The sequence below is a fragment of the Apteryx rowi genome, unplaced genomic scaffold (assembly GCF_003343035.1).
Source record: "Apteryx rowi isolate R43461 unplaced genomic scaffold, aptRow1 scaffold_48, whole genome shotgun sequence".
Classification (NCBI taxonomy): domain Eukaryota; kingdom Metazoa; phylum Chordata; class Aves; order Apterygiformes; family Apterygidae; genus Apteryx; species Apteryx rowi.
The window spans coordinates 2,354,884-2,375,285 of record NW_020450738.1 but is presented as its reverse complement, the minus strand read 5'-3'; the positions used below and the strand labels follow the sequence as shown (position 1 = coordinate 2,375,285).

The window sequence follows — 20,402 nt, the reverse complement described above, 5'->3', positions numbered from 1 at the left end:
TTGTGAGAGCAAGCAGCCTACAACACAACTTTGTTTTATTTGGGAGAAACATCTGGGAGACTTTCAGGAGTACAAAAAACAATTGCTCTCCGCTCTTCCTTGTTGGGGTGGTCAAAGTGCGAGTCCAAAGCCAAATRAAGTCCATTGTCTGCTTTTCTCATTACTCTTAAGAGGGACCCAGGTAGGGGAGGAGGTACTTGAGATTTGTGTTAGCGCCTTACATTACTGATGATGCTTCTGTCTACATGCAGATCTGATGCAGTACCTTGGGCTTTTGGCATTTTAAAGGTTTCCCTGTATTTTGAAAAGCTTTGGTGTCCACTCCAGTGAATTCTGTTCTTCTCTGCAGTGGGAGCAAGGCATTGAAGTGAAGTTAATGTCAGATTTCTGCTGGTTTTGGAGGCTCGGGGTTTCAATTCTAGGGCCTGAGCAGTTATCTCTTCCCTTACATATTCTGTTGGTCAGTCATGATACGCTGGTGGATTTTTCTCTTTCTGGTTGTGAAATTCAGTTTATGAGAAATACAGTGAAGCCATATGGGCAGCGTTGCTAGAAACCCAGACAAATTCGTTGATCACTCATGGAGCTGAGGTTCTCTGAGAATTTCACATCATTCTCCCCCCCCCCCCCCCCAATGACTGGGTATTGCCAGGGAAGAGAAGAGGAGGCAATAAAAGGATCTTCTCATCTTTACATAGCTTGCATTGCCAGGTCGTGAGAAGAGAGAAGTGTGCTGCTGTTGACTACCAAAGCAATAATTCTGATTCTAATGAGTTCTTGTCAAACAATCAAATTTCTTGTCCTGAATATAGCTTATTTTTAGTCTTTAGAATTAAACTTCAGAAAAAGTTGCATTGATACATAATTGTTGCACAGCGTGTATTTCTATAATGCATAAGTGTTGGGAATGCAGACGTTTTATGGCATATGTTTAGATTTGTAATGCTACTTTTTTGTTTGTTTTTTTTTCAGAGAATCCAGAGGGTAAATATATTTCTCCATTTCATGACATTCCGCTGTTTGCTGGATCTAAAGAAGTATGTATTTATGCCTTGAAATACAATTTATTTCCAAAATGATAGTGGTTGTGTTGATACTGTTTAGGTAAAAGTGTGCTTTTGTTTCTTTTTCTCCAGCCAGTATTCTCTGGGTTCAGTAACATGTAGTGAAACATAATGATAACTATTTAAGCAAGCCTAGGTTTCTTAAGACTCCAAGTGATGGGAGAGAAAAAAAAGCAACAACCTCTCCCGGTATCTTGTGGTAATTCTCTTTGTTTAAAGTTTGTTTATGTGCTCTAAAATTCATTTTTCTACTGTTACTCCTTTAAAATGACATTTTTCTGCATCTGCAATTAAATGTGTACATTTCCTTGCTGTGGGAGATGTACAGCATGTACTTATGTGACTTATGGTGTATTTCTTTAATTCCCCAAAGGAGCATTGTAATTGGAAGCCAACAATAATGCCCAAGAGAAAAGTGGTAATCACACCTTTGGAGAATTACAAGGCGTGAGGTGCAGCTGAGCACTTTCACGTCTTGTTAGCCATACTCCCTGGAGTTTCATTATAGCAATAATGAAACGCCTGTTTTATGTGTCACCAGTGGGAACTGCCAGTCTTTGGTTTAGGCTTAGGTTTGCTTGTTATGGTATACTTGTTGCACAAACAGACTGGGAAGATTTCAGCTGTTTTCTTGATTTGTTGCTGGGATCCTTTGGATGATATGAATGGTGAGAAAAGTCAACAGCTCTAATGTATGTTCAGATTGAGACTTTTGAACTAATGAATCAATCTCTTGAATTATTTAAAGTGAGAGCTTAAAAATGTACTTGAAACTGTTTTGAGCAGCAGATGTAAGCATGCTAGTCAAGGGAAGAGGTATGCTTTATTCAGACTCTCATTGATAAGATGCCTGGTGCAGTTGGTACTACTGCTGGAAAACCAAAAGGCATTTTCACCCACACATTCCATGGGGGCTTTGTTGTCCCTGGATCCAGAGTTTAAGGTTTGGAGGGATGGATTATGGAAATTTTATAGATTGATCAGACATCACTGTTCTATGATATAATATGGAGAGCCTTTCACTTTGACTACTTCAACATGGGAAGAGCTTTCTGCAAAATATAGGGCCTAGTGGGAGGGGAAAGGAAAGGGATCATTAGGAAGGTCTATATTAATTTTATTTTCTTTGCAAGAGGAGAAGGTAAGGAGTTGTATGTTGTGTTCTTTTCCTTCTCTGATCTGAGCTTTGTGGGCTTTTTTTTAATGATGGACAACTCTAGACCTATTTTCTATACTGCTTTTTAATTTTGCTTTTTAATTTTGCTTTTTAATTTTGCTTTTTAATTTTGCTTTTTAATTTTGCTTTTTAATTTTGCTTTTTATCTTTTTCAAGTGAACAGGAAGATGATTCTGATGTGTTTTTTTTTTAACCAGTTGAGGACAGGCCTAAACCGCTGCTTAAAAATTTTGTGCAACTGGGAGAAAATGGATGTGTCCCTGTCCATTTTTATTTTCCTCTGGTAACATCTGGAAGGTTATAATTTCACAATCAAAAGAGACTGAACACATATTTTTAAAAATAATAGTTTAGGCTGTTATACTCACAGAAGGATGTTTCAGTTGCATTTAGAACTAGTACTATCCATATTTATGTGAATAAGTTATTCTTCTCTAATGTTCTTCATATGCTTCTTTTCTTCACTCTTATAGGATAAAGAGATTCCAGCAAAGAGATCAAAGACTACTGGAAGTGAGGTATTGCTAGGATTTATTTTTTATTAAACGTTACTTTGTTGTTCTGTGATTGTAACGGACAAGCTCTAACAGCACTTCYGGTCATGGTGGATAAAGTGAGAGATGTTCAGCATCGTGTGTCTTTCACTGAATATGGTTAACATATCTTCAAATGCAAGTGTTTTAGGAGGAGAAGGCTTAAAGGGATTTAATATTTTCCTCTTTGAATGGGCCAGAAATGTCAGTATATTGTTTTTATTCATCAAGACATTCTCTAAGACAAATACTCTTTTACCACTCTCTGAAAGGTTCATTATGGCTAGTGCAAAGTTCGTACATTTTATTTTTTCCTATTGTATTCAGAAACATTTGCAAAGAAAGCTTCCATAATGAAATATTCGTTATGCTTTGACTGTGGGGTAATATTTGGTGAATACAAAACTTTGGAGATCTAGCTGGGACAGAAATTAGACTTACTATCTGTTTTTTAGACCTGAGGGTATGTCCTTTTCTTTTCTCATCTGGGAAATCCAAAGGAGAGAAGATCACATGTGCTAATGCTTTGGAATTAACCGATACCAAAGCTAAACCTAACAGAAGCCCAAAAAAACATGGAAGATCTGCTCTGGCTTTTTCTGTGAAACAAGATTTGTTTATGCAAGTGTTTCTTTTCCAAAGCGTAGCATTTTTTGCAATGCTTTCCTTGGCACAGGCATACATCAGAAATTGAGTAGAAGAAAGTGAAAGAAAAAAATGAAATAAAACTGTCTTAAGACCATGACATTTTTTTCACCCCTCAGAACTCAACCGTTAGAGGCAAGGTTTCATTCCATCTATACAGACATCTAAATGTCCGTTGGACTCCCCAGAATGTTTTGTCTTCTCAGTATAAATATTTGACCAGTCGTATCGCAAAACTGTAACTACCCATGTCCTGTGACAAAACTATCCTAACTATCTGGTTTCAGATTTGCAATTAGTGTGTAGTACACTGGTTCTTCTACTGCGCACCTGTCCCCATGCAATCCTGCACTAAGGCATTAAATGTGTTTCTTCTTCCTTTGCCCTGTGATTCATTTAGGCTACAATGCCTAGGTAACGCTGTATAGATTTTCTCATTATTTGGCAGATGAAGAGTTATGCCTAAAAGGTGAATTGTAGAGGAAAGAGAGTATGGCTGTTGAGAAAGGCTGTTGGGACATTGTCTTGCAACATGAATTCTTAATTACTGGTCTTGCTGGAAATCAAGTATTCTGTTTTATATCTGCTTATAAATACTGTGACGATATCTGCAAGCTTTGAAGATGCAAAACCTGTTCTATGCAGTGTCTAAAACTGTTCAAAACTGCTTTTGTCTGTGTAGTGGGAAGCACGATAACTTGTTTAAAACCATGTTTCTAGTTCCCTTTTCTGATCTCTGGATCAGTCTATGGAGGAAAAAAAAAGAAAAATCCAGCGAGGCTGAGCAGCTATTGCCCCCAGGGCCAGTGTAGACCCCGAGCTGCTTCACATAACTCCTGCTGTGAGCGTGCTCTAGACAGATTTAATAGAACCACAGAAAAGGAGCAAAGGCAACTGTACCTTTTGGTCTTTGTGGGCTCCTGATGTGAGCAAGCAAGCAAATGTGTAGACTATAGGCTTCCAGCCATGCTTGGTCTTTACTTAGATGGTGAAATGTGAGAAGGCAGATAATTTAGAAAACACATTTTTCTTCTTTCAGAGCTGGGGAGAAGAGAGAAAATAGAGGGGTCTTTGTGTTCAGGAAAGTAGTGTTCCTTCTTTTTACACTGGGTTCTTCAGCAGCTCTCCTCATCTTGGCCTGGTGGGAAATGCATCCCTGCATTTAAGGGAAAAAAGTGTAATCAGGGGAGAAGGGAGAAATGGGGAATTTAATGCTATTTATTGATTTCTAAAGATCTTTGAAGCACTGTACTCCTTACTGTCTTCTAGACATGTGAAAGTTACTATTGATATCTTGTGTTTAGTAGATCCTTGCACTGAATTTGGCCAGGATTCAAAGGTGATAGTTCCTCTTGCCCTACAAACACAGCCGCATCTTTAAAACTTGTGCTTTTAGGATGGTGATTATTCGTTGGTCTCCACAAGTGAATGGCCCCTTAAAAGTATGCGTTAAATTGCACCAAAATCTTTTTTATAAGATGGCAGTTTAGCTGTGGAAAATGAAGATAATTTTGCATGAGTCTCTTCAGTCTGTCTAATCTACTTCAAATTGTTCTTGGCATTTATGATAAGAAAAGAAGGTTTCAAAAACAGGAGTTTCAGCTTTCAACATTCATGGGATAGGGGAGCACACATCTTAGAAGTCTGTATGTTGGCTGGTTTGCAATTTCAGCTTGCCTTAGTTCTAAGGGAAAAGTTGTGGCATTACTGTTCTCAGTAGTGCAGCCATTTTTTGCAACATCGTAGACCTCCCCAAACTCTCAGTTAAATTTGGCTTTGCAGCTGCTGTTGACAACTAATCTTTTGGCTTTCATGAATGTTTTTCAACTATGTGAAGACTTGAGAGAAGATATGTTCAAGGAGGATCTGTGTTGGAAGAAATCATGTTTAGCCTTAGTCTCAAATTATTGCCAGCTTGCAATCTGAACCTCAGCTTTGTCTTAAGCATTGAAAGCACTCAAAATCCACTCTTGCCCAGATAAATCTCTATGAAAGGCATCAAAAGTTTCACATCTCTGTCTGGGAGGGTGGATGTTCTCCCCATGGTTACAGTGAAAACTCTGTTGGAGACTGACTGTTGAATATGGTCTTCAGAGCCAGGTGGCAGGAAGAAGGTTCCAAGAGGTCATTGCTGTCTTTTCAAGACATGTTGCTTCCCTCCCTGCTGTACTGAAAGGGTTTCTAATCCCCTTGTCATTATATGTGTCTTTGGTGAAGTGTTCACGTATCAGCTCATTCAGAGGACTCAGGTGTTCTTGAATACAAGGTTTTATTTAAAACATTGGCCTTAGTAAGGAATCTGTCCATGCATGTCAAGATTATCTTCCTTTAACTTGCAGAGACCCACAAGAGCAGTTAAAAAAAAAAAAGGCGGGGGGAGGAAGAAAGAAACAGGACAGCTTTTGTTTTGTTGTGTCCTGTGGATTGCACAGTACTGCAGTGCCCTTGTGGACTTGAGTTGAATTCCCTCTGTCAGGCGAAAACTTTTGATAAATAAGCCAGTCACATGAGATATAAGGGGTCATCAGAGTGGGCAAGCAGTCTGAATAGGTGATCTGATAGAGGGCCTCATGCTTGGAACAGAGTTCAAAACTGTGGTGTCAGAGTTGTCTTATGATTAAGTCAGTACGTTTCATGAGGGGGAAAAGCTGGCAATGCTTCCCATACTCTACAGGTGCAAATTTTGTATTCTGTGCTAACTACAGCCTCTGTAACCTTCTTCAGTCATGCTGGACCCCTTTTTGGAATATGTCACCCAGACAGTAACGAGTCCATAACATGTGCTGTTGTACATTCCAAATTTTTGCTCATCAGTGGAGGTTTCATCCTGATATGAACTTGAATCTTTTTCTGTGGATCTGTCATAAATCTTGCTTTGCGCTTATGTAGATTAGCAAATGCAGAGAAGGACAGAAGTAATCTTCACTCAGCAATCAGGTTAGTATCTACTGGGGTAGAGATGGTTTGCTGACAAAGCTGCATCAGTGAATTGATCAAGCTTAACTTCAAAGAAACAATTTCTTAAAACTTAAGAAAGTCAGTGTTTCATTTTCATCCGTTTCAATGCTTTTCTGAGTAGTTTCACGAGTTAGTATGTCCAGTAACTAGTTTATCTTATAAGTGGATGTGCCTGACACCATTTCTAGGACACCTGTGGGTAAAAACTCTTCCACAGTGTTCTTGATTTCCTTTTCACTGCAATATGAGGGAAGTACAGTAGGAAAAGGCTGCAGAAATTTTGCATTTATGCTGGGCACTGCCCCCCCCACCCATGTGGCCTGTTAATTTGTATTGGAAAAGTTCCATTGACTTCTCTTTTAGGCAGAGAATATTTGGTCTCCAGATGTTGCTGGCATCTGTTCTGATGTTTTCTTTGGCAAATACCTTGTAGCAAGTGTTAGGTTGGGAATGGGACTCATGTTATAAGCAAACCCCTCTCCATTTATTTCTGGTTGTATTTCATGACAGTCCTTCTTTTCATCCTCCCCTTCTTTTTTTTTCCTCCTTCTTTTAAACTTCTATTATTGAAGGCATCATTCTTTGTTCAGACTGCTGCTGGACTGCAGCTCATCCTTTTCGTTCTCATTAGTTCTCAAGTGCATGCTGCTGTATTCAGTCCATGGCTGGTGAGAATCCCTGTAAGATTGCAAATGAGCAGACAGAATAGAAATGGAAATGGTAGCTGCTTTTTTCTTCTTTGTCTCTTGTGAGTTCAGAGCTTCTCAGCGAGGAGGGTCAGCAGCTCCCAAATGCTGTCTCTAATACTTTCAGGTTTTTTTTTTTTTTTTTTGGAAAGCACTCTACTGTAAAAATGACTAAAGTAATTGTAAGCTTCAGCATATCTCCTCTCCCCCTCACGCAAGGGTGATGGTGAGTGGTAATCAGGACTTAAAAAGTGGCGATGTTTGTCTTTTTATGAAATCTTACTGACTTTCTGTTCCTCATTTTATATCTTTTTCTACCTCTCGTTTTGTCACTTCCCTTGCTCTATGCGGGTTGCTCCTGTTTTGCTTCAAATTAGCTGAACCTTTAGAGTTGAGCGGTACCTGTTGCAGCCTTTGGGCAAAATCATGCCTGTTCAAAACCCTCCCCTCAAATGCACCAGCTCAGGAACTTGGGAAGACTGAGAAGGGAAGTAGTTGAATGAGAAAAGGGAAAGTTAGGCAGGAAGGAAAGAATTGTTTGTGGGAAGGGTGTATGGGAATCCAGAAAGGTTGCAAAAATGGAAAGGTGTGAGAAATATGCTTCGCTGAGTTCTACTGACCTGTGATACTCAGGTTTGTGATAACAAATCCTGATCTGAATGAGAATCTGTATAGCCAGAGCCAGCAGTTATCTTTGGCCATTGGTCTTAGTGGAGAGAACGCTGACTCATGGCTTATCTAGGTTCGACAATCTGTATTTTCCTTGCTTTTCTGAATACTTGCTGTATGAGCATCTTGAAGTATATTCCTATACCTTTCTATCTCTTTGTGGTTTTAAAAAATCAAAAGCTGCTCTTGTTGTCCATGTGAAATGACATCAGCAAAAGCGATATTAGGATAAATTAAAAATGATGTTCAGTTAAAGTGGAATGCAATAAATTGCCAAGCCTTGCTGCAGAAAACACGCTGGTAAAGCAAACACACACCTCCTATGTGTGTTCCTGTATGGTGAAGTTAGACTGTAGTTCTTTGGAAGTTCTTATCATTTAAAGGTACTGTTTGTTCCTTCTAATGTAATATTCTGCCTGCTTTCATACTCAGTTTTAGGAATTAGGAAATACACTTTTGACTTCTCTATGTTCAGCAAATAGATTTTTTTTTTTCCTTACCTCCTCAGTATGTTTGATAGAGCGTAAGTGTCCACCTTCTGTTCACATTAACCCTAAGTCAATCAAGCTACATAATATCTTGAGTTGAAAGTCCTTCTGGGCTCTGCTAGGTCTCTTCCCCTAGCTGTTAGGGTCTGTCCCTTTTTCTGAATCTAGGAAACTGTTTCATCTTTTCTTTCATGCTCCAGGAGACTGTCTCTCTGAAGAAACCATCAGCCAGCAGGGTTAACGTGACAGTAGCCTGCAGGAACTACTTTGTCTGGCCTGTTGTGCAGTCTGCCTTCAGGAAGTGAAATCCCTTCTGCATTAGGCACTTGCAGAATTGGATTTAGTCTGGACTTTTGGAAGCAGTGATCTCATAGGCAGGCCTATTGACTGCCATCATGCTAAGGCTGTTAAATGTTAAACTAATTCACTAGATAGTTGATAATTGTTTGGAAGGCTATCTTTTTGTCGTCATTTAAAGGCAGTTCTTATTTCTGCCAGAGGTTTATGACTCTGGAAAGAGCACATACACAAACAGTGGATTCACTGCCTTACAGCACTGCTAGGGGAAGAAACTTTAAAGAGGGGGCAGTAAGAAAGGGCTGGGAGTTTCCTAAAGCAGGTAGTTTTCCTTTCATGAGAGATCAGCTTTTGGGTTTTCCTTTTTCTTCCTCCAGAAGGTGTGTCAAATGGTCTATTGGAGCAGTCTCACCATTGCTTGAGGGGGTAGAAGTAGCCACTTGGGTTTTCAGTGAGATGGCATATTTTCATTTTAATGATTAAAAATATCAGGTTCATTGACTGGGCAAAACTAATCACTCAATGGCCTATGCAGGTGGTAATCTAGGGAGACGCATGGTGTCTGACATTTGCATTTGTTTGCAGCTGAGGCGAGGACTATTTTGCAGCAAGGATCTTGGGAGAGAATGTTGAAGCGGACAGAAGGAATAAGTGCTTGGTATGAGGAAATAAGAGTGGTGGAAAAATCTTTGGGTGTTACTTAGGCAAGGAACAAGGAAGGGAAACAAGATGGAAAAGAGAAAGGGGGAAAACAGAGATAGTCTGACAGCTGGAAACAGAAGTATATTTCTATCTAATGTGTGCTCTCCTTTCCACTCCAGTGAATCCTGCCTCATCACTGTGAAAATCTGATTGTCCTATAAATAAACTTTTTATTTTTAAATGTAAACACTGCATGAAGTTATTAATCTCTTGTAAACGCTTGTGGCAGCTTAGCATTAGAGAGAGTACTTTCGGGGTTTTTTTGCATATGAATTAATCTGTCAGGCTGTCACATTTAAGACTCTTGGCAAATCACTTTTGACTGATACCACAAATTATAAAGCCCTGGTCTTAAAGCTAGGTTAAATGCAAGTGATTCTATGGGAGAAAAGCATTATATGCACTTCACTCCAGCTGTGGTCCAGCCATGAGAGCTCTTCTTGTGAAGACCCTGAGTAACTTTTGACCAATTAAAGTTCAAAAACAACATTTGCAAGCTCTTGAGGCCATTGCACTAGATACAGTCAGGAAAATACTTAGTGGCATCTCTTGCAGCAAAAACATAGGAATATGGTGGAGGGGAAGACACTGTGCGTCATTCCAGGAGTAGTTTGTGAGTTTTTTGCCTGTAGCTACCAGTCAGAACACTTGCTGGCGGTTCCCTGAAAGCTTCTTGTCAACACTGGCTTTCATGCTGTGTATGTCTTTTTCCAGGTGTTTCTCAGATGTGCAAACTTTATTTGGCTTCCTTACCTGCTGCTGTCTGTGTGTCACCCCTTTCTGTGTCTGCTTCCTTAGTGTTGACATCTTTGAGCTCTCTTTCTGGTTACTGCTCTATTTCAGCTATTCTTATGTGTAAGGGGTGCCTTATGAAACTGATCTGAAGCACCTTTCTCCCCCCCCTTTTTTTTCTTGTTTAATGTATTTGATAACACTGATTACAGTATGGACACAATACTTACAGGTGGCAAACTTTTTTTAAATGTTCTGGGAATTTGCTATTTGTCAGGATTGTGCATAGCTTGTGATCTTACAGGAAAAACAGTGAGTGACAGCTGGTATTTTCCTTTGCTTTGTTGCTTCTGTCTTTGCAGGTTTGGGGAGAGGAGCATGGTTCATAGAACCACTGGAACGACTTTAATCAGACTGTGACATTGGCCCTGGCAATGGTATTGGTTTGCTGCAGGTGCAGGTTACAAAGAGCAAAAATACAGAAATTTAAGTGTCTGCTAATACCTTAATTGCAATGGAGCTAAAGAGTCAGTGCAACTTTTCATTTGGTTTGGCCTTATATTTCTCAAAAAATTTATTTAAAAATATAGTCTGTCCTTCCTTGGCTGGTGCATTTTTAATAACACTTTTTTAATACCAGTACTTCCTTGGCTGAGATGTCACAGTACCCTAGGCAATGTGATATTTTGGGGTTATTTTAGTAATTTTGGAGAAAATAGGTTGTAGGCTTTGCTGGATGGATTGGACTAGTGACCCATTTTGATTAATACTCTATCCTCCCTTGTAGTGCTTAGCTCTGCTTAGGAAGAAGAAACCTTACAACACATAGCTGCACACATAGTTTTTCTCTTTGGAAAATGTCACTTTAACCTCTCCAGTAAGAATGGTTTAGACTTTTTTTTTTTCTTTCTTCTTCTCCTAAAAGCCTGAAAGCTTACATGCTTTATTTATTTATTCCCTTAAAACTATTTTCAGTTAGTTTCTGGTGGGAAGAAGGCTGATGGAAACACTAGGTGTCTGTGTCTAGGTCCTTCCTCCCCTATCACTTTTGAATTCATTTTGTCTCCCTTCAGCTAGATTTGACTGAGGATCAGGTATCTCAGTGGTTGTTATATTTGTATGTTTTTTTCAAAAATGTATGAGGCCAAAGAGGAAATCCTGAAGAAATAAATCCATGGGGAAAAAAGCACTCTCCAGTGTTTGAGTGAAACTCAACTTTCTTATAAGAACATCCAATCCTCTTTGACTGGTAGACTCAACACTGTCTTGTGGTAAATCATTCCACAGGCTTATTAAACATTGTGTGAAAAATAGTATTGAGATTGGAATAAAAAGCATCATGTGGATTTCCCTGTCTTGTAGTTGTTTATCTTCTCAAAGAGGGAGGGAGAAGAGGAAGGAGGAACCAGGAGATTGAATATCATTGTGAGGAACTGGTGACTCTAAACCAATTGTGCTTAGCAATGTAAAAACAGATGGAATAGTGAGGCTTGATATGTGTTGCTGCTAAATACAGAGGAGAGAACTTGTCTTATTGCAAAGTGCTAATTATCAAGTGGGCTTTCATTTCAGATTCTTTCATTGTTTTTATTTTAGGTACTGTTTAATATGATTGTAGAAGTGCCTCGTTGGACAAAYGCAAAAATGGAGGTAATTAAGAAAAAATACCTTGATTATATAGGTATTTATGAAAGTTATGGCAACTTAATCTATTCCAGTATTTCAGAGTTTAATCAGAATGTGGGATGCCTTTTATATGTAAAATTTTCTTTGTTACAATATTTATTTGAAGATGTGCATGCAAAGATTTTCCTTGTGGTTAAAGAAAATGCTAAGATTCTAATTTTGTTTCCTTTCTGCAGATGAGCAATGACTCTTGACAGCCCTCTGATTGCAGAGTGCAGAATACCTACGACAGGGTCCTAGAGTATTGGGTTCAGGATACTGTCCTACATTTAGTCTGACTCCTGCTCACTCATATAACATTCAGTTCAGAGGATTTAATTCCTCTCATTTCTGCTGTATAAATGATAGCTTGCCAGGCCAAATCCTGGCAAATGGAATGGCAAGTGAAAAATTATTTCCTTGTGACAAAAAATACTTGGGGACCTCACTGGTTGAAAATACCTGCTCTTGCCAGGAGATACTTTATAAGTAGAGCTTACAGGATTGTTCCTCTACTGTTAAAATACAGAAGCTGAGTAATGCTTCATCTGTAGTGTTGGTAAAACAACAGATCTCGCCAGGGTTTTTGCTGTGTTTTTTAACATTTATATTAATTTTAAGGATGTTTCCCAGATGTGTTTAAGGAAGTTGGTTGAGCTGTTAACTCTTTTGATTATTAAAAGTACCACAAAGAACTTCCCCAAACCATTATTTCAGAATTTTATCTTCTTTCCGTGATGCTGGAAATATCATTTGAACTGTGTTTACCATCTTGGCTGTTATTCTAGAAATAGGGTTATCTTGGAAAATTAGCTTGTATTTTTAAGATGATGTCTTATTGTGGAAGCTGAGTTCCCTTTTTCCAGAGTTCACCTTTACCCCTGCTATTTGAAGTCTTTGCTTAAAGATCAGAGTGCTCTCTTTTTTCTCCCCTACCCCCTTTGGCACTTTACATCAAGGGGAAAAAATTTTGCTGTCCTGTTAGGTTCAGAAATCGGTGGGTTTGAATGTTTTCTGACTCAACAGAAGACAAGATGTAGTATAACTACTGACATATATGAAAATTTTTACGTTATCGTTAAGGCAGACAGTTATCTTGCTTTGCCATTCTGCCCTGAGAATCCTTCAGTTGAGGCTGTGGTAAGGTGTAGGTACCAGCTCTGGACTGCATCTCCATGCTAGAATTCCCTCACTTGRAATGGAGACTGTAGGAGAGTAAACCTTGCTTTAGGATGAGTGTTTCCTGCTGTTATATCCCCTGTGCAAGATGTCCTGCTCMTCAGTATTTTCTCTTTTCCCTCCCTTTTTATGAGTGCTTTTTATGAGGCTTTATTGGGCTACTGCCTACTGTTGTCAGTTACAACTCTTTGCCCCAGTTTACATCAGGAGAAAGGTTGTTGAGCACCACTTGCATCAAAATCCCAGAACAAGTAGGCCAGGTCTTCACTGTTAAGTTATGACCAGAGGCAGGTAGAATCAGGTGTGAAACTAGAAATGCGTGAACCGTGACCTCAGCTCTTGGGGAGGGTTTGCTTGCTTGCATGCTATTGAGTATGGTATGGTCCAAAAAAGTGCAGTTCCTTTGGGATAACTTTGGTCGTGTTTGTAGCTAAATTACAAAGATGTTGTGAAGTGTAGGCTAAGGATGGTATGCTCAGGCACACAAGCTGTGAACCACCGGAGCCAGTGCATGCTCATAGCCTGTAACAAATATGAGGTCATTCAAATGAGCGTTTCTGAGTAAGAGCCTAATTAACATGAATTGTGCTGTGTCTTGGAGTGGCAAAAGAACAGTTACAGTGAGTTAGCTAATGTGTGGTAGGTAACCGATACRATGATGGGTTTGTATTTAAGGTTTTAGTGGCGGATGATGTCCATGATAAACTGTTCTTCAATAATTGATTTAGTCCTTATGTGAATGCTCCTTTGGGAGTAGAAATGCCTTCTCCTGATGCGAGCTTAACTTGTTCCAAACTTGCATGAATTTGGTGTTCGGTGACTATGCACAAATAGGCCTTACTAACAGGATTTGTATGCTGAGAGGTGATGTAGAGAAAGAGTGTGTGCAGTGGGAAAGGAATGAATGGGGAGCGAGAAGAAGATGAAACACTTCCCCAATTGCTGTCAAAGCCCCTGTTTGAAGAAGTCATGCTACCATTTATATCTCTGTTGAACTTGTCTCATAAAGTGCAAGAGCTTCTAACTTAAGTTCCCTTCAGTATTTATGTTTGACCATGACAGTCTCCTTATAAATTTATGACTTCCTTTTCTAGATTCTTTTTTTTTTTCTTTTCTTGCATACTTCACAACATTATTTAAAACCTTAATAAGTTGCTATTTGAACGTGACCCTTGAGATTTACAGTGAGGCCATCACACTTTTAATACTCCTCAAACCACAAACACATGCTCCCAGATGGAGCTTTCTAACTGGTTGGGTACAGAATGAATTGCTTTCCATTTTACAGTTCTCTCTTTTTCTCTCTCTCCGTCTTTCACGATCTGCTTAGATTGCCACTGAGGAGCCGTTGAATCCCATTAAACAAGATATAAAGAAAGGCAAGCTTCGATATGTGGCAAATATCTTTCCTCACAAGGGTTATATATGGAATTATGGTGCCCTCCCTCAGGTAACATTTTTGTTATAATGGTGAAACTTTTCTGTCTTCTGAGTAAATTGCCTTGTAAATCTTGAGTACTGCCTGAATGCAAATCAGTTGGAATAAGGATGTTTCTGTTTGATAGATTTGTAAATTAGGATTTTTTTTAATGTAGAGCTTTATTGTGGCCATAAATTGTGATCAGAATTTGGGTGTGGGTGTAGATAAGCACTCTATTTCAGGAAGGAGTTAAATAATCAAGGAATTTTGAACTTTTACTGTCTGCCTCTCTGTACATTAGTGACAGAATTAAATTGTCGTGGTCTGCCATTCAAGAATACCTTGTCAAGTGTGCTTTCCTGTTTAAACAAGACATTCTTAAAACAAAACAAAACTCATTTAAGCTCTTCGTTTATTGCAGTGTGAATGTTAATTGGGATTTCTTAATATCAAAAAACAAGAATCCAAGAGCTGTTCTTTTTCAGATTAAACCCTGACTGCCTCAGTTAACTTTGTTGTGAACTATGAGACTTTTCTGATCATAACACATTTAAAACTTTCCATTTGAGCCCTGAAAAAAAACAGCTAACRGTAGAAATTTTGAACATAATGAAAGTTTATAAACTTGGTTATTTCATTTCTGTGAATAACACGTTGGTGTTAAATTAGTATTGAAAAACCTGATGGAGCCAGGAAGGGTAATTTCTTGTCTGTACAGTGATGGATTATTGCATAAGCAATGAAAGCTTACTCCTGAAAATCTGCTAATGTATTTAATCCCTGAAGGGGAGATATCAGGTAGGTGGTGGAGTATGGCAATGAAGTTCATATGCAGTCAGCCATCCCAGTAGACAAAATTTCTAATTAGATAGTTGGGAACCAACAATTCCATTTAATGTTTGGAAATTTGTTTGTACTTTAGTACAAAGCCAAAATTAAACATTGGAATGTTTGCACACATGAAGTGAAGTAGTTTGAACTGATGACACTTTCCCCAGGAGGCAGGTTCAACTCCCCCTGTTACCTTGTAAGTCAGAGGGCTGGAGGTAATTTTCATTGTTCTTTTCTGTAATAACTTTAAAAGATCACTTGGATCATTAAACCTCCAATTGTTGAAGTCTAGACAATACTCCAGATTCTTATTAGCAGCTGTCACAAACTCTGAGCCTGATCCAGTTAAGTGTCTCCATTATCACAGAAGGATTTGTCATCAAGATCAGCAGTTGCCAGAAGTTTAGCCATGGTATATGGCTAAAAGATGTATATTTGCTGCAGATTTTACTGAAGCTGCTATTTTATGCTGTGGAACAGAGAAGAAAAAAAGACAATAGGACTGTCATTATTTCAGGAGTTGCTGCAATATTGWCTGGAGAACACTGCATTCCTAGCTAACCATCCATCTGTCCTTACGAAAGCTACTGGCTGAGGGATCTGCTTTAATAGGAGGATCACTAGTGTTCTAGTGCTCATATACCAGTATTTATCTAAAATGTGACCTAAAATAAAAAGTGCTTTGGAAAAATATTGAAAAATAAGTTTTAAGTTTAAATTCTCTTTTGATTCACTTAAGCAATTATTGATAATGATGCTGCTACATAAATACCTTAGCTCTTGCTTTTTACAGTTTCGCTTTTTAGTGTTAGTCCAGTTTTCAAGAATGAGATTTATGTGGAGGCTTGGCTGTGGACAATAGGAACTAACAGTAAAGCTCCTCGGAAGAAAACTTTCTAACACATTTTCAGCGAAACTTCATTGGTCTCAAAATTCTCATCAGAGTAACTTCTCAACTCTGGGATGGAGTTTTTCATCCCAAGCCAGTAAGAGACAAAACAAATACTGGCCTGGTAATGATTAATTGCTAAAACAGAGCTCAAAGCAGGGATTTGAACCTATATCCCAGGAAAGCTTCTTCGATCTTGAGCTGCTGGCTGTTCTTGGGTATGTGTGCATCATTGTATTCAAAAATATTTCATAGCTAAATTTCAAAACTTCAAAGAGGTAGTTGGGTGCCAATAATTGCATACCTAGAAGCTTGGTCAGCTCAAAGCCTAGATGGTTTTGAAAGCAACTTATGTTAGCGCAGGTATACCCAAATAATATACTAAGTATGTGATTGTAGGGTATCCTAGCTTAATCCTGCAAGCAGTAGTAACCGGAATAATACATGTTCAGGGTCCTCTGACACCTTGGTCACTGCAAATTGATAAAGCCTGTATGTTGTATCCTTGATGCAGCTGAGATTTTTGTTACTGTATACCCAGCCTCAGCAGGTCTGCTCCCCCCCCCCCTTTTTTTTTTCTCCTTGGAGCAAGACTTCTCAGAAAGCTGAGTTTTTTACTGGTGTTTTCATTAATTTTGATAGTTTAGTAGTTAAAGGAATTGCAATTGTAGAACAGTTGGTAACTTATATTTCTCTTTCCTTTAACAGACCTGGGAAGATCCAAGCCACACAGATAAGATTACAGGATGTTGTGGGGATAATGATCCTGTTGATGTTTGTGAAATAGGTTCAAAGGTTTGTCGTCTTTATTAAAATTAATTTATCAAGATTATTTTAATAATTTGGTAACTGCTTTTGGAAGAGAAAGGCAGATAGGAAACAGAAGACAGGATGACAAAAGCAGTAATAGAAGATCTGGGGAGGGAATAGATATGAAAATGTGGAATTTTAAAGAGAAGAAAAAAGCAGGATTTGATAAAGTCTGGGTACTGGATAAAGGGGAAGGTAAGAGAACATCCCCCCAAAGTTCTGTAGCTGGACAGTGAGTTTTGGATGAGGAAGGAGAGGGCTGTGATTTGGGGAAAGAAAAAAGACTTTTCTTTTTTCCCCTGTTAGCAGCACTAGAGTTAAAAGTAGGTTTCTGAAAGATAAGGTAATATGACAGCGTGATGCATATAAGATTACAATGGCAGACCTACAAAGGAGGTAGGTTTGAGAGTTTTCTCATAGGTGCAAATGGAAATAGATTCTTTTCCCTAGAGGAAGGGACAGGAACCCATTGCAGAATTATGGGACATGGAGTGAGTGGATGAAAAAGAGATACTGCAAACACGATTTTGAGTAATAGAAATAGGGGAGGGGTTGAGCTCGCTGAAAGAATAAAACCCTACAGACATAGAGGTGGTAAAGAATGGAGCAGACCTCCACAGTATCAAAGATGGGATTATGAAATGGCTGAGTTTGTAGGAAGTATCTCTGGGGCTATTTTAGGTAAGCAAAGGTGGCTTCATTTGGGGAAAGGAACCTATGCCTTGAATTTTCAGAGATCCAGAAGCCATTAGAAGAGGAGTATCATMTGGTAGGGACAAGGTTTCCAGGAAAACATGGAGAAGAGGTGCAGTAATATTTTTGGGGAAGGGTGGGCGTGCATATGTGTTGGGGTATAGAGGAAGGAACAGCAAGAGAAAGATGAAGACGAAGAGTTGAGAGAATCAGAAGGTGGTAGGAAGAAGGAATTAGAAAATGAGTAAGAGATACCTTTGACTTGCAGATTGGGGTGAAGATAAAGGTGTGGGGGAACTAGAGTAAAAGAGAAGAAAAGGTTTTTCTAGCATGTGTTTTCTCCTTGAATAAATGCTGACCAGAGAATTGAGAGTTGATGAGAGTGCTGGCAGAAGAAAGGCAAGCAACACTGAATGATGTGTATTGGGTTTACAGATCTGTTTTGCAGTTCTGCTAACTGCTGGTCAAAAAGGTAATAAAACCATTTTGTCTCTAAGGTAAAAGAGAAATTCCATGTGGCCTTTTCCCAGTCTGTGAGGTTATGCTCTGTTTCAGATTCGTTCGTCTGGTGAGATTGTTCAGGTGAAGGTCTTGGGAGTTTTAGCTCTTATTGATGAAGGAGAGACGGATTGGAAAATAATTGCTATCAGTGTGGATGACCCAGAAGCCCAGAAAATCCATGGCAAGTATCTTTACCTTTCCTAATACAAGTTATGTCAGCAACCTGCACAACAGAATGGTGTCTTACTTTGGAACACGCAGGACAAGAAGAGGCAGACAGCAAGAGACAAGGCTTTTCTCTTTTTACTTGTATGAACTCAGGTGTCTTTATCAAGGAGGGCATATGTGTTTTTACATTAAGCTTTTGGAAAGGTTCCTTGGAATTTCAAGAGGGCCTGTCATGCAGAAAGTGTTTTGACTTTTGAAACACAGCCGTCTTAGAAAGTGACTGCTGGCAGTTGCAAGTTTTGTGAGAGTGCGTATTTATCCACTCAGGTGATGTAGCACACTGCTCATTTTCCATGTTGAAGATTCCTTTTATTTTTGTAGCATCATCTTGTATTCTGAAATGGGTTGAACATTTCCAGTGTTTTGCCACTTTTAGCTGGGTTACTTCCAGGTATTGTTGCCTAATATGAATGTTTGGGTTTCATTTTTTAACTTGCAAATTTGCAAAGCAAACTGCTAATGCAGATGACCCTAATACCAGCCTAGCTGATTGCTAGCTGTGCAGTGTGAAATATCCTTGCAGAGTCGTCCTCATGACCACGCTTCTTGTATGCAAATGGAATTGAGTACTTCTGTGCTTCTGTACTACTGTCTGTGTGCAGCAGTGCGAATGCAGTGTGAAGTATCATATTCTGCTTGCAGACTGTCCTTTCAGAAGAAGATTCAGATGTGTTAAGCCTGGAGAGAATAAGTTTTTTACAGCACAGGAAAAGTGCAGCTCTTCTCTCAGTAAACAGCTTCACTTTCTCAAAGATAACTTCACTGAGAATCATGGGAATTAAGTGGGGAAATTTGTCTAAAACTTAATGATTGTTATGAGACCAAAATCTTCTATAGCCTCAGGTTTGTAAGATCAGGGCCCATTCTTTGTTGGCAGGGAGCACTCATTTTAATAGCTTTTCTGTAAGAATAGGATTATCGGTAATTTTTGAGGAATTATGTTTCTCAGCCATTGAGGCTTTTTCCTAGTTTCTGAATGTATAGTAAGTATGTCACTGGACTGGCCCTCCCATTCTCAGTTTTCTTGCAGGTTGCTCTGAAATGGAGAATACTTGACTTGTGGGGGAAGAAGGGGAGAAGAAGAAATGAGCAAAAGGAAACTCTTGGGGTGATGCTGATTAAAATCACTGGGCAGATGAAATTGCTGCTTAGTGTTTGACACTTTAACTACTTTGGCAGTTAGAGATTAAGAAGTTCAGCTTAAGAAAATAGTAAGTAATAGTTTGCTCTTAATGCTAGTATCAATTTAAACCTCTCCATGATGTACAGTGGGTTGTGCTATAAGTATAATTGTTAAAAGACAAGTAATTAGCACTTTGTTTCTAGACAGTGTTCTGTTCTGTTTACCTCTTACCTTTTTTCCTTAATAATTAGAGAGACTTTCATCAGAAAACTGTGTGAGAGTTTAAAAAGGAGTCCAGTTAAGTAGGGGCAAAACTGGGATATCTTTATGCCACTGAGTTAAGTAGCTCCATTTGAAAGCTTTCTGTTTTTCTCAAGTAATGTTTTTTTGGTTGTCAGTGACTGATATGTGTCAGCTATGACAGAGCTTTCATTGTTTGGGAATGGAGTAAGAGTTTTAAAGTCTTTTAAGAAACAAATACAAACTCTTGCCTGTAGTTGATATCTTTGTGCATCCTTTCTCATCAGAGAATAGCTGCAGAACTTGAAGAGAGCTGTCCTCCTGAGATTCAGAGAAGTGGAGAAATATCTCTCTGATTTAGTGTGATTTCCCTTTGGGGTTAGAGTTGCAGTTCAGGATTTAAAAATAAATAAATAAATAAATAAGTGTCCCCCATCTGCTTTCACAAAACATGACTGTAGCCTGCAGTGTTTAACAGCAATCCTTCTTCATTCCGAAAACAAACAAATCTGTTGGAATACGCAGTACAATATGTCCTTTTATACTTGTTTTTCCCCCTTCCCAGAGATGTTAATTATTTCAGCATAAAGGGGCAGCAGCTGCAGATAAAACTGATATCTCCCTTAATAACTGAAATGCTGCTGTGTTACAGTAGTGGGCTCCTAGGGAAAGAAGAGGCTAAGTATTGCCTTCTAAGTCTGTCCAGTCATTTTTGTATCATTCATTAAACATTTCCAGTTGGTCTGAGAATCATCACATTTGCTTTCAGCTCAGTGTGTGCACAGCCCCAGCGAACATTCGGAAAAGATAATTCTGAGGCACCAGAGTGGTGATTACTTGAAAAGTTGATCCTGAGCCTGCKCAGTGTGTTA

The 20,402-nt window shown here is 38.9% G+C and overlaps 1 protein-coding gene across 8 annotated transcripts in view; it reads left to right on the top strand.

The window, feature by feature from the left end:
- Positions 1 to 954: 954 nt before the first annotated feature.
- The window catches only part of PPA2 (pyrophosphatase (inorganic) 2), a 35,116-nt gene continuing 15,668 nt past the window's right edge, over positions 955 to 20,402 (top strand). For 2 of the 8 annotated variants that reach the window (XR_003255582.1, XM_026078367.1), the window contains exons 1-7: positions 986 to 1,037; positions 2,715 to 2,759; positions 10,314 to 10,388; positions 11,548 to 11,601; positions 14,126 to 14,245; positions 16,644 to 16,730; positions 17,994 to 18,120. Coding sequence is in view for 6 of the 8 variants with exons in the window: in XM_026078367.1 (XP_025934152.1) it covers positions 10,386 to 10,388; positions 11,548 to 11,601; positions 14,126 to 14,245; positions 16,644 to 16,730; positions 17,994 to 18,120 (391 nt within the window). In the remaining 2 variants the exon portion in view is untranslated. Of the gene's footprint in view, positions 1,038 to 2,714; positions 2,760 to 10,313; positions 10,406 to 11,547; positions 11,602 to 14,125; positions 14,246 to 16,643; positions 16,731 to 17,993; positions 18,121 to 20,402 lie in introns of all 8 variants that reach the window. The other 6 variants (XM_026078370.1, XM_026078369.1, XM_026078364.1 and 3 more) reach the window with 5 other exon arrangements.